This window comes from Sitophilus oryzae, unplaced genomic scaffold (assembly GCF_002938485.1).
Source record: "Sitophilus oryzae breed Bouriz unplaced genomic scaffold, Soryzae_2.0 scaffold_690_pilon_pilon, whole genome shotgun sequence".
Taxonomy (NCBI): domain Eukaryota; kingdom Metazoa; phylum Arthropoda; class Insecta; order Coleoptera; family Curculionidae; genus Sitophilus; species Sitophilus oryzae.
The window spans coordinates 2181312-2195893 of record NW_022147296.1 but is presented as its reverse complement, the minus strand read 5'-3'; the positions used below and the strand labels follow the sequence as shown (position 1 = coordinate 2195893).

The window sequence follows — 14582 nt, the reverse complement described above, 5'->3', positions numbered from 1 at the left end:
GGACTATCTGATAGTATTTTTAGATTTTCAAATTAGCTGATAAATTGTGAGATACAGAGGCCAACTTAATTTTTTTTTAAATACGGACGTGCATTTTTTGTTTGAAGTTTTGAAAGAACTCGGTCTCCTGCGTACAATGCTATGCCACACTTGATATATTTCTTTGTTTTGGACACCTTAACAATAACAAAACTATTTAATTATTATTTAAAATAATTTGAAGTCCAACTCTGTTTTTTTTTAATTATTTAATCTGATTATATTCATCGTAACAATATTGATCAGCACTAATTAACATTGAATAATGAAAATCGAGCCAATTGAAAGATTCAAATAAATAATATCCAGGTCAGCAATTTAAAGATATTATTTTTAATTTTTTTATCAAAGATTCGGAAGGGAAATGATTAGATTGTTTATATCATATTATTTTTTATTATTTTATTGCATTTGATTTTCTGTATTCAATATTTTACCCCACGTCATTGTTAAATTTGAAAGCTATCAGTATTGTAATGACGGACAGATTAAATATTAAAAAAAACAGAGCCGGATTTGAAATTAGTTTAAATAAATTGTATTCAAATGTCCGAAACAAAAATAATATTAAGTGTGGCATATCATTGTACTCAGAAGACCGAGTTCTTTCAAAACCTGAAATAAAAAATGCAGGTCCGTATTTAAAAAAATTAAGTTGGCCTCTGTATCACAAATTATCATCTAATTTGAAAATCCAAAAATATTATCAGATAGTCCTAATAAAGTGCCTATGAGAATGTATAATTAGTTTTTTGATTTTCTAAAAAGTAACGACAGGAAAAAATAAAGTTCATTTTCAAAAAAAATCCGTTTTTTTTCAAAAAGTCAGCAATCCTTGAAATTTTTAAAACTTTTGATGGTATCTTGGTGAACATCCTAAAGGGCGCAACTCTGCCTCAATTTAACCATGTTCGTATCTGTTTTGGTTACCGAGATACCAATGTTCGTATTCCGAATTTGTAGCACCCTGTATAACTTTTTATCAGTAACATTTATTCACAATTTGGAAACTGCTGTAATAAATTCTCAAGCTCAAATTTTACAACAACTAGTTTTTATATTTAAACAGACGGTAGGGGACCTCTTTTTTCCAGATTGACAATAATCACATGAACCAGGAAATGTTGCAACACCGCGTCTCCGGCTACTACACCTCGAGCCAGAGCTCCATCAACTCCGTGCCCGTAACCATAAAACAATCAATCAAACCGATCAACCAAGTACCACCTCAAGTTCCAAAATTCATAGGCCTAAACCTACGAAAACAGTCGGACAGACAGCTGATCAAGTGCATGCAGGACACCAGCCCGAAGTTTTTGCAGTTTATCGCGCCACCCACGTCAACTTGGACGCTGTTTTTCAAGGACAGGGACATGGAACGGGAATATAGGGCAAACGTACATCAGGTACCGGTATCAAATCAGATGAACACGCTGGCCAATTCGAGGTTTAACACTTACTTTGATATATTTATTTCGTTAACTGTCTTTCTTCTGATCTCGGTCGGTCTAGCTTTCGTCTATGGCATCACCAATGTGTGGATAATAACTTTTTCAATTTGTCTTCTACTGCAAGTATTGAATATCGGACTCTGTGTTGTCCCGGTGATTAAATGGATGGAGGGTTCGTGCAGATGCAGCACAATATTTTGTAGGTGGAATATATTTGGTGCTATACTAGTTAGTTTACCTATGTTCTCCGCTGTAGTAAATTACGGACGAAGTACAGACCTAGGCCACTGTAACACACATTTATTTACATATCTCCTCTTCGTTGGTCTCATTCACTTTTGTAATTTCACCCAGTTGAATTGCTGGATGAAGAGTACCATAGCCACGATACTAAGCGGAGCGTTTATAGTTTTGGTCATATTGAAAAGTTGTTCTTTAACAACTATCGAAACTAACTCTACCGAATCTCTTAATAGTTCGTTTGTATCGATGAATCAGACTAGTGGGGTGTCCGAACCCAAGAAATACTATGTACAAAACCTGGATTTGTTGATGAACTTGTTCATGTTGCTCATATTAGTTTGGATATTGAACAGAGAGTTCGAGATCGGGTACAGGTTTAGTTTTCACGCGAATTTCGTCGCCAACAGGGATAAAAGCCGAGTTCAAACCTTGAAGAACCAAGCCGACTACCTCATTTATAACATAGTACCGGAACACGTCGCCGACCAGCTGAAAAAATCGGCTAAATACTCTGAAAACTTCAAGGACGTGGCTATCATATTCGCCAGCATAGTCAACTTTAACGAGATGTACGACGAGAGTTTCGAAGGTGGTAAAGAGTACCTGAGAGTACTCAACGAGCTTATCGGCGATTTCGACGAACTGCTCGACAGAGAAGAGTTCAGGTGCGTGGAAAAAATCAAAACCATAGGCTCCACCTTCATGGCGGCCAGCGGGCTGGATTCCGAACAAAGAGCCAGACAGAGGGATCCAAACGAACACCTCTACGCCCTGATGGAGTTCGCTCTGGAGATGCAAAACGTAGTGGAGAACTTTAACAGGAACCTCCTAGAGTTCAACCTGATTATCAGGATAGGTTATAATTTCGGTGACGTGACGGCCGCCGTCATCGGGAACACCAAGCTTTACTATGACATATGGGGCGACGCGGTCAATATAGCTTCGAGAATGGATAGTACGGGGGTCGACGGTAGGATTCAGGTGGGCGAGCATTGTTTGAACGTGCTGAGGAATAGATTCGATTTTGAGAAAAGGGGGCCTGTTTACGTGAAGGGCAAGGATAACATGAACGTGTTTCTGCTCAAGGGTCGCAAAGAGGGGTGTGGGAATAATCATAATGGTATTTGTGTTCCTGAGGAGGAAGTAAAATAACTTGTATATTTCGACGGAAGGTGTGGTTGAATAAGGATTCTCTTGTTCGCGCCATGAAAGGACCACCGAGGTGTGATTCTGTAAGCTCGTAAAATGAAATTTCTTGCCAGTGACTCACTATTCTTATGATATTTTTAGGATGTATCATATAATTTTCCTCGCTTTACAAATTTGACAGATATTTTCATCCCAACCAATCAAAAAATTTCTCGAAATTTATTCGGAAACTATCATGACCTGAACACGGTGTTTGGCCAGACTTGGCAAAAAGGACGTTAAAATATATTGCTATAGTGTTGGTAAAATTTAAAAATATATCGATAGATTAAATATTATTTTTGAAGAGTGTTCCATATATCGTCAATTTCTTTCATAGATTCATTGATATTTTTTGAATATGTACAGTCGAAATAAAAAGAGCGCAAATTACCTTGGGAATAGTCGATAAAATTCACAATATAATTTTGCATATAAAATATCATTCATCCTTAATTTGAAGGTAACTTGACACTGGTATTTATATATCAACAAGCATATACAATATGATCGAAAAAAAAAACGGCGGCAACGATGGTTTTGAAACGAAGATCGCTTTCATCTTATATGTAAATGTATATAGGGAATGTCATTGATGGTCATTTCCAAGCCAAATGGACGATGTTCTTTTTTCGGTCATACGATATTTTCTGTGCAAAATATTAATGAGTATATCGATGAATTTTTTAAAATATATTTTTATAAAATATACATTCTAAATTTTATTTACAAATTTATGATTTTAAGATTCAGACCATAATAAAGACTTTCAATGTCAAAACAAATAACCTAGGTGATATTTTTGACACCTACAGTATGATTGTGTTATGATGAACCAATTTCCACGAAGAAAGCCGAGTAAGTGTGAGTCGCTAGCAAGAAATTTCTTTGGATAGCTTACAGAATCGCAACGCTCTGATATTTTTACCTCACTCTAATTGCAGTGTTCTATGGTATAAGCTAAGATTATTATGTGTTTCAAAAAAAGAATGGAAGATCAAGATAATATATCTTGTAAGTGAATTTAAAACTTGAACTACCAAATTAATACTATTTATTGTCTATGAATGTATGGAGTTTAAACACAAACAGCTGTATTGCTCATTAGTATAGTCTGTCCAACAAATGTATTTTCAAATTACTATTTTTATTTTCTGTCAATATTTTAATGACGTGTATCTAAAACTTTCCTGACAAGCTGGACAGACTCTATACAAAAAGACTTGTTCGAAATATGAGTAGTATTGCTCATTAGTATAGTCTGTCCAACAAATGCATTTTCAAATTACAAATTGTATTTTCTGTCAATCTTTTAATGACGCGTATCTAAATCTTTCCTGACCAGCTGGACAGACTATATACAAAAAGACTTGTTCGAAATATGTGTAGTATGAGTGAAATGGTTTGAATCGAAGGTCTTTAAAATGCTTTTTTGGATACATATAAATTTCGTCAAATGGCAGAAAATAAGCCATGAATTGATATATGTCCGGTGTGATTCAGGCTTGACACTTAAAGCTAAAATATATGAAAAAATATAACTGGTGGATAGGAATGGAAACAAATCAGACATAAACAACCAGACTCATAATATACCTTACGGTGACACAAAAGTGACATGACATAATTGACACTCTGTCATACCTAACTTCACAACGTGGCGCCAAGTTTGAATCACTCAATACATTTATATCATTTTTTTTGTAAAAGTCTGTATATTCCGTTGCAAGAACAATATTAACTGTGATATATTGTAAGAGTAGAGCATGTATTAATAATATATTAATAATATATTCTTCTGAATCTGTCATATTTCTTACTAATCAGATACAATTTCAATTGTCTTTATAATACCGTAGTAAGAGCTTGTAATCTAATGAGATTTTCAGTACTTTTAGAATTTTTTTTGAAGGACAAAACATAACCTTACTAAAAGTACAAAATATGTTTAATTTCACCAACGAAGTACCAATAACAGAGATAACGTCCCAACTGCCTTGAAAGACGTTCTGTTTATTTAAAAACAATAGCGACTGTCCATTTAAATGAAATATAAAATTAAAAATATTGATTATATATAATTTTATATACAAGATTTTTATAAATGTATATGTATATCTCTTTGGAAGTTACCAAAGATATATCTAGTAATTCGTAAGAATAGTTAATTTATGCCTCACCCGAATAACTTTTGGATTTGCCTTGTTTATTTTTATTTATTCTGCTTATATTATGCTTTCCAGTTTTTTACTAGATATGTCCGGAAATATCGATGTATTAAAATATCGATTTATTTTTTCAACCATCCTGTCTTCCCATTTATGTGGTGTTTCAAATTGTAATGGTATCCAATACAATCCTCTTATTTTTAATTCTACTCTAATTTTATCTTTATGTATAAACATTACGCGTAGAACCCGTTACATGTTGTAAAAATACCGATACTCAATATGTCGATATAAACGGACATCCCTAGTTCTTACCAATTTTTCCAGCCTGAAATGAAGACCAATACTAACCGGATTGTGTCTTTTTAAATAACTGTGATAATTTTTCCCTTTTTGCATTTCTTTATTTTAAACTATTTTTTTATATATTATTGTAAAAGTATAAAATCAAGGCACTTAGGGTAAGTCGCAGTGTATATTAAATCTAACCAGTGTAAATAAAAACATCACAAAGTTTTTAGGCAATGCTTTAACGGGTTGCAGACGATATAATAGTGGTTCTCGCGTACGTTATGTATGATAGCCACTGTGGCTTTTATATTATTAAATTGAACGTCTTGTTCTACGACAAACCTTATCGTCTGTGGACCGCTTTAGACTTAATATGAACTGTGATAAATACGCCTATAGTTTGATTTTTTCTAATTTTGCTAGTACCTATTCTTTTTTTAGCTATGCTGTCCACTAACTATAGAAATAATCTATACATTAATAAAAATTATTTTATGAACAGAATAACGAAGAAATATTTGTCAAAATTAGAGAAATGACTAATCTAAATTGTGTGTAACTCAAGTGGTGTAGCACAAATATGATATTCGTTACACAAAAATTACTCTGCCTAACTCTTTAAAGGAATCCTTATTTTTATATACACTTTTTTTCTATTCGATATTTTTCATATTTCAATCACTAAAGTCTGTATTGCAGATATTATATACTTTTGTTATCTTTATACTAATTCTTTTTAATACTTGACTAAGCCACCCAAAGAATTCGGTAAATATCAATTTTATTTATAGATTTTGGAAAGTTTTCAATTAAAATTTTGAAAATAATGTGCCAAATTATGTACAAAAAGAAAAAACACTCAAAAATCGAAAAAAGAGGTAGCCAAATTTTCGTATTCAAAAAGTTCTCAGGGTGGTTTTATTTATTTGATATTTCTTGTTAATTGTTATTTAAGCATTTTTTATGAAGGGTATAGCCGGGTTAATATGGGAAATCTGCCCCCGCGGCTTTTTTGACTCGTACTCAGGGGATTGATTTGGTGTGGAATCAAAATAATTCACCTAAATTTTTAGCACTTTAACAACGGTTTTCGAGATTTTCAAAAAAAGTCTAAGACATGAAAAAATAATATGATCATGGTTCTTAAACGAAAAGCCGATTTTTAGCGGAGGAAAGAAAATTAAAATAATAATAATAATAATAATAATAATAATAAAAATCATATTACGTGGAAACCCAATGAACCCAGTAACAGTAACAACCGATGATGTCAGAAAAGTAATATCAAAACTAGCAAACTGGAAAGCCCCAGGAAAAGACGGGATCCAGAACTTTTGGTTCAAAAGACTTACCTGTACACACGCATGTTTGGCATCACAATTTAACAGAGTCCTACAAAAACCAGAGGAACTTCCAAGTTTCCTCACAAGTGGAGTTACCTACCTTCTCCCGAAATCCGAGAATACCAAAGACCCGTCGCAATACAGACCGATCACCTGTCTACCTACATTGTATAAAATTCTTTCTGCTGTAATTCGGGACAAAATTGATACGTACCTGGAACAAGAAAACATAATGACGGAAGAACAAAAAGGATGTAAAAGAAGAGCTCTTGGCTGTAAAGAACAGATCACTATAGATGCTGTAATTCTCGAGCCAAGCACGCCAAAGGCAAAGAAATGTATGCATGGCATACGTAGATTACCAGAAGGCCTTCGATTCAATACCTCACAGCTGGCTTTTAAAAGTGCTGGAGATTTACAGTATCGATAATACCATCATAAATTTTCTACAGCATACTATGACCAAATGGAATACTTCACTAAGTATTAAACATCAAGAGTCAAATATAGAATCTGGAATTATAAGATTGCAGAGAGGAATCTTCCAGGGGGACTCCTTGTCTGCATTATGGTTTTGCCTTGCTCTGAACCCAATATCCGAAACACTTAAAGAAACAGGGTTCGGTTTTGCCTTAAAATTTGGAAAACATTCAAAAGTTATCAGCCATTTGCTCTTTATGGATGACTTAAAAATCTACGCGGCAAACCAAAAGCAACTAGACGCTGCCCTAAAACTCACCTATCAGATGAGCACTGATATTGCCATGGACTTCGGTGTCAAAAAGTGCCAAACAGTAACCGTTGAGAGAGGAAAACTGATTGAGGGACCTGAATTTCAATTGAACCCAAACACAAAAGTAGCATCGATGTCCCGTGATCCATACAAATACCTTGGAGTTCTGCAGACAAACAAGATTGAACATAGCAAAATTAAGGAAATACTTACTGTCAATTCAAGACACGACTAAAAAAGCTATTAAAAAGCAAGCTTAATTCAAAAAACCTGACCAAAGCAATTAATAGCTATGCCATCCCAATTTTGCAGTATTCATTTGGTGTTGTAAAATGGACACAGACTGACCTGGAACGGATCAACAGGTTGGTAAGAATGGAATTATCAAAATTTAGAAACCATCCAGGATCGGCAGTGGAAAGGATAAACTTGCCTCGAAAAGATGGAGGTCGCGGAATCATCGATGTGGTTGCTTCTTGCAAACAACATATAGACCTCAGGAAATATTTTAGGAGCACAAACAATGACATCAATAGAGCTGTGGTAAAAGTGGACAACAACCTCACTACACTTAACCTGAACGCTGATAACCATGACCACCTGTCTGTAAAAAACAGAGAGCAGTCACTTAGAGAGTGGGGCTCGAAAGCTTTGCATGGACGTTTTTACAACGAGCTGCAGCGAGAAACGGTGGACAAACAAGCATCTGTTCAATGGCTCGTCGATGGGTACTTGTTTCCAGAAACGGAGGGCTTCATGATTAGCATCCAAGACCAGGTTACCGCTACACTGAGCTATAGGAAGTTTATTATGAAAGAGAATATAACCTCAGTTTCGTGTCGGAAATGCAAAATGGAGTCGGAGACAATAGAACATATTCTCTCAGCGTGTCAGCTACTGGCGGGAACAAAATATGTGGAAAGACATGACAGAGTAGCCACGATAGTATATTTAGAACTACTAAAAAACTATTCTTTTGAAGTTGAAACAAACACAAGATATTACCAATATAAGCCAGCGCCGGTAGTGGAGAATACAAGGGCCAGGATATACTGGAATAAAGGAATTATAACTGACAAAACGATACCACATAACAAACCCGACATAACAGTAATTGACAAACAACATAATAATGCATTCCTCATCGATATTTCCATACCAAACAATCACAATATGGATAGAAAGCATAGAGAAAAGGTTGAGAAGTACACCGAATTAAAACGCGAAATTAAAGATATGTGGCGGCTCAACGAGGTCAAAATTGTTCCGATCATACTGACATCAATGGGACTGATACCAATAAATTTGAAAAATTCTCTGGAAGAAATTGGAATTCAATACAAGACTTACCGTAAAATGCAAAAGTCGGTAATACTTGACGCAACCAACATCGTCAGGTCTTTCTTAGAGTAGTAGAAATGGGCTACCATCCTGCAATCACACGCCGATGGTAGTTGCAACACACGGTTTCAAAGTAGAAACCTGCCGAAAAAAAAAAAAAAAAAAAAAATAGTAATAATAAACTACTGGCTAAAATCATTCACAAGATCCACAAACCACTAACGAATATATTACAAAATTTTGTACAAGGAACGGAAGCCATCCCCTCTTTTTTAACTCAGGGAGTTACCTACCTTAAACCCAAAGGCACGGACACTTCACCCCATCTAAGTACAGCCCTATAACATGTTTATCAACAACCTATAAATTACTAACGGCAATAATAACAACAAAGATCAACACTCACCAGCAGAATAATAACATCATATCAGAAGAGCAGAAAGGATGCTGTCAGGGATCTAGGGGCTGCAAGGAGCAACTGGTGATAGATGCAGAAATACACACTCAAGCCAAATTAAAACGTAAGTCTCTACATTTTGCATACATAGATTATCAGAAAGCTTTCGACACCGTCCCACACTCCTGGTTCATACAAGTTCTACAAATATACAAAATCCACCCTCAAATCATACAACTTCTGCAGAGAATAATGGCAACATGGAAAACTACCCTAAACATCAAAATGAAAAAACAACTCATCCACACAGGACCAATTCAAATTAATAGAGGAATTTTTCAGGGTGACTCCCTCAGTGCACTCTGGTTCTGTATTGCGCTCAACCCCCTATCGAACCTACTCAACAAAACGCCCCAAGATGCTTATAAAATATCCTCACTCACACATTCATCTACCATCTCGCACCAGCTATATATGGATGACCTAAAGCTTTATGCAGCAACCAGAAAACAACTCAACAACCTTCTCAATATTACAGAAACATACAGTGAAGACATCCAAATGAAACTAGGAACAGATAAATGTAAAATAAACAGCATTATAAATGGAAAACACTCGATACAGGAAGAATACATTCTACAAGACTCAAATATCATACAGAATATGGAAATGGATGAGACATAAAATACCTCGGATACCTACAAAAAACAGGATTAGAGCATGCCAACATAAAACAGCAACTAAAAAGCAAATACAAAAACAGAATAAAACAAATACTCAAAACAGAACTGTCCGGTCGAAACAAAGTGAAAGCAATAAATACCTATGCAGCGTCCGTCCTGACGTATTCATTTGGCGTTATAAAATGGAGTGACACAGAATTAGAAGAACTAAACAGGTTAACAAGAACAACATGTAACAAGTACCGAATACACCATATACACGCGGCAACAGAAAGATTTACACTAAAAAGAAAAGAAGGAGGAAGGGGATTCATGGATCTAAAGAACATGAACTACAAGCAAATACACACACTCAGAGAATATTTCAGAGAGAAAGCAGTTACCAGCCACTACACCGAAGCATTGTTAACCTAACAACATCAGGTACACCGTTACAATTCAACAATGAAGCATTCATACCAGTTGATGCAATTACAACAACAAAGACTAAAATTGAAAAATGGAAATCCAAAGCCCTACATGGAAAACATGCAAACCAACTAACACAACCACACATTGACATAGCAGCATCCAATGCATAGCTTACTCATGGTAACCTGTTTGGAGAAACCGAGGGTTTCATAATAGCAATCCAGGACCAGATCATCGCCACACGTAATTACCAGAAATACATAATCAAAGACCCCAAAACACCTACAGACAAATGCAGACTATGTCACACACAAACCGAAACAATAGAACACATAACCGGAGGATGCCCTATACTTGCTTCCAGACAATATACCCAAAGACACGACGATGTTTGCAGAATAATCCATCAGGAAATAGCAAAGAAATATTCACTCATCTGCTACCATACACCATACTACAAATATCAAGCAGCTAACGTTCTAGAAAATAAGACAGCCAAGCTCTACTGGAACCGGGATATAATCACAGACAAAACCACACCACACAACAAACCAGACATCACGCTCATCCACAAACCAACAAAACGACATACTTAATAGAGATATCCATACCAAATTCACAAAATGTCAAGAAGAAACACACTGAAAAAATTGAAAAATATATACCTCTAGCAGAAGAAATAAGGCAGATGTGGCACCAGGACATTGTAAAAATTATACCAATAATAGTGTCATCAACAGGACTGATCCCAAGATCATTACATGATAGTCTGAAAGGCCTTGAACTTGCACCAAAACTTTATATACCCATTCAAAAAACAGTTATCCTCCACACATGTAATATTACACGACAAGTCTTAAATACACAGTAAAAAGCGTTGACGCTTGACTTAAGTCCGCGACTACGTTAAATACCGGAAAGCCCGAGATTCAAGAACATAATAATAATATATTTATTGAAGTTTGTATATATACAATGCAACAAATTTATACAGATGAGTTTAAAAAACATTATCATACAAAAAAAACAACAATATAATCTTACAAACTACAAAAAGGCTGGAAAAACAACAGTTGCTGATCAAGTTCCAGCCTCAAAGTTAAAAAAAAGTAATATAAAAAATAATAATTTAAATATAATAAAAACAAAACAACTAAAGGCAATCTAAAATTTCCCACAAAAATCAGATAGAAAAACAGCACCACACGCAACATGCAACCTAATCAATATTCAGAAAGTATTTTTCTTGCTTTTATCTTAAATTCACCCAAAGAGCAGTTCTTACACTTAACATCTAGATTGTTGTACATACTATAAATATTAAATGTAAAAGATCGTTCAAACAATGCAGATCGGTGCGGAGTGGGTGAAATGAGACCCCTCTGCCTCAAATTCAAATTGTGAATAGCAGTACGAAACTGTATTTTTTCATAAAGGTAAGGTGGACTTTTATTTATTATAATTGAATGGAACAGAGTCAGAGAGTGCAGTCTACGCCTAGTTGCAATGTTCATCCATTTTGTCTCCTTAAGTTTATGAGATATTCTATCATATTTCCGAATACCATATATATAACGCAAACAAGATTTCTGAACTTTTTCTATTCTGGCGGTATCTCTAACGTCTAAACAAGGCCCATACAATACATCACAATAATTAAAATGACTAAGAACTAATGTATCGGTAATTATATATATATTATTTTAGTTGGTATATCAAGTATTTTACGATGGGGGTAAAGCATCTTAAGGTTACAATATGCTCTCTGAAGTAGCTTTGCAGTATGTTTTTTAAATCTAAGATCCACATCCCGTTCAACTCCCAGATTCTTAGCACACGACACAGCACTTAATTCTTTATTGTCAACCATTATCTTTAATTTACTTTGTACTTCTTGGCGTTTATAACCAAAAATTAACACTGAAGATTTATTAGGATTAATAATTAAGTCATGTTTACTGGAAGCTTTAACCAATTTATCTATATCACTATTTAAGACTTTATTAGCATTATCTATGTCATTAGGATAGAATGAATAACTTAACTGTGTGTCGTCTGCGTAAAAGTATGTTTTAGATGTAACCACTTCCTTAGAAACTTGTGCTGCATAAATATTAAAAAGTAATGGGCCCAATATGGTTCCTTGAGGCACACCTCTCAGAATTTTATTTTTAGTAGATTGCCTGTTTTCCGTATGAACAATTTGATATCTATTAGACAAATAGCTATGAATCATTGCAACCGCGTCCGCAGTGAAAAACCTGTATAGGATAATATTGCCAAAAGTAGTTTATGAGAATGGTGTCGAATGCCTTTGTATAATCCAGTAAAACTAAGACTGTTGTTTTCCAATATCTGTCATTCTAAGAACATCATCCACAACATCAAGTAAAGAAGTTGTGCAACTATATCCCTGTCTGAAACCAGATTGCCTCTTCGGAAGTAAAACATTTCTATCTAGATATACTTTAATTTGAGCATTCATTATCTTTTTCAAGCACTTAGAAAGCGTTGGTAAAATGCTTATCGGACGCAAATCGCTAAGCTCTAAGGGATGTGACTTCTTTGGCATTGGTAGAACTTTACTTATTTTCCATTCATCTGGAAATGTGTTAGATAAAAGACAGCTATTGATAATATTTGTTATTATAGGCAATATATACGGACAACAAAGCAAAATCATTTTTATGGACACGTCGTCAATGCCAATTGCTTCCGATTTAATATCCAGTTAATACTTATATATAATGTCTTCGTCCACCAAACTAAACTCAAAAAGTGCATTGAAATTTTTAACTCTGTGATTTTTATAAAAATGTATTAATTCCAAGTTTGACGACGTCTCTATTCCACTATGCTGCAAAAAATAATCATTGATAAGTTGAGCATTATTCAGTGACTCTGGTATTATAGTTTTTTTATTCCTCGAATATATCTCTAAGTCGCGAAATCTTTATTTTTTTAACGTTTGTGAAATTTGTCACTCACTAAAAATCGTCAGAAAATGTCTTTTCTTTATGTAATTCCTTTACACTCAGAAATTTTTAGAATTTTTTGAAGTCGTGGAACAATATGAAAAATATTAAGAACTCATTTTTTTCTAAAATTTTCTGTCTTAACTAACTTATTTTATTTATATTACACATTTTCAATCATATTGCTACGCAATGATTACGTAAAGACTGGGTTTTTGAAAACTTCGCTTCAAGCTGACGCATTATAACGCCAACTGCTGGGATTTTCAGTAACCAGCAATCATATTCCTCTAAAGTTTCAATATCATTGTGAATTTGAAGTAAAAAAATATTTTCTACGCACTTTTTAAATTAAAAAAAAATATGAGTTAAACAGAATATTTTAGAAAAAAAATGAGTTTTTAATTTTTTTTCATATTGTTCCACCACTTCAAAAAAGTCTAAAAAATTCTTGAGTGTAAAGGAGTATAAAAGATATTTTCTGACGATTTTTAGTGTGTGACATATTTCAGAAAGGTTAAAAAATGAAGATTTTAATTTTCTTTCCTCCGCTAAAATCGGATTTTCGTTTAAGAATCATGATCATATTATTTTTTCATGTCTTAGACTTATAAGAATTAGAAAAAAAATCATCATTAATTAATTTTGAATTTTACTATAAAAATAATAAAATTGAAAAACAGTTTTTTTTGAAAATCTCGAAAACCGTTTGAGTTAAAGAGCTAAAAATTTAGGTGAATTATTTTGATTCGACACCAAATCGATCCCCTGAGTGCGAGTTAAAAAAGCCGCGGGGGCAAATTTCCCATATTAATCCGGCTATACCCTTTGTTTTCTATTTAAAAAAACACTCTTATGAATACTACATACTAAGCTTTAGCATTTTGAAATACTTTTTAACCTGATTTTTTCTTTTATATTATACTCTTGTTCATCGTTTTTCTATCCTATAAAATATTATATATGGATATTAGATTTAGGGCTCTAACTCACTGACGACCAGGTCGCAACGACCTGGCCGTCGGCTGGCCGGATGTATTGCGTTTATAGCTGCGGCCAGATGAACGACCAGTTTCAACAGAGTTGTCAGATCTAACGATTTTTTACGTTTTACCAAAGAATATTATAATTTTGTTTTACCAATTAGAAAATATTGTTTCAGAAAGAATTAAGTTTCAGAAATGTTAAAATATCCGAGTTAACTAAAAAGCGAAGTTGCTATTCATGAGCTTATTAAATGTTCTAATATTAAATAAGGCAATTAAAATATTATTGGATTTTTCGTTAATAAATACTGGTGTGGTAAATGGAGTAAGTAA

General features: G+C 34.1%; 1 protein-coding gene across 2 annotated transcripts in view; it reads left to right on the top strand.

The window, feature by feature from the left end:
* LOC115888190 (adenylate cyclase type 9) overlaps positions 1-7665 on the top strand; it is a 30718-nt gene extending 23053 nt beyond the window's left edge. For both annotated transcript variants that reach the window (XM_030907818.1, XM_030907817.1), the window contains exon 10: positions 1134-7665. In XM_030907818.1, the coding sequence (XP_030763678.1) occupies positions 1134-2885 (1752 nt within the window). In that variant the 3' untranslated portion in view covers positions 2886-7665. The remainder of the gene's footprint in view (positions 1-1133) is intronic.
* Positions 7666-14582: the final 6917 nt, after the last annotated feature.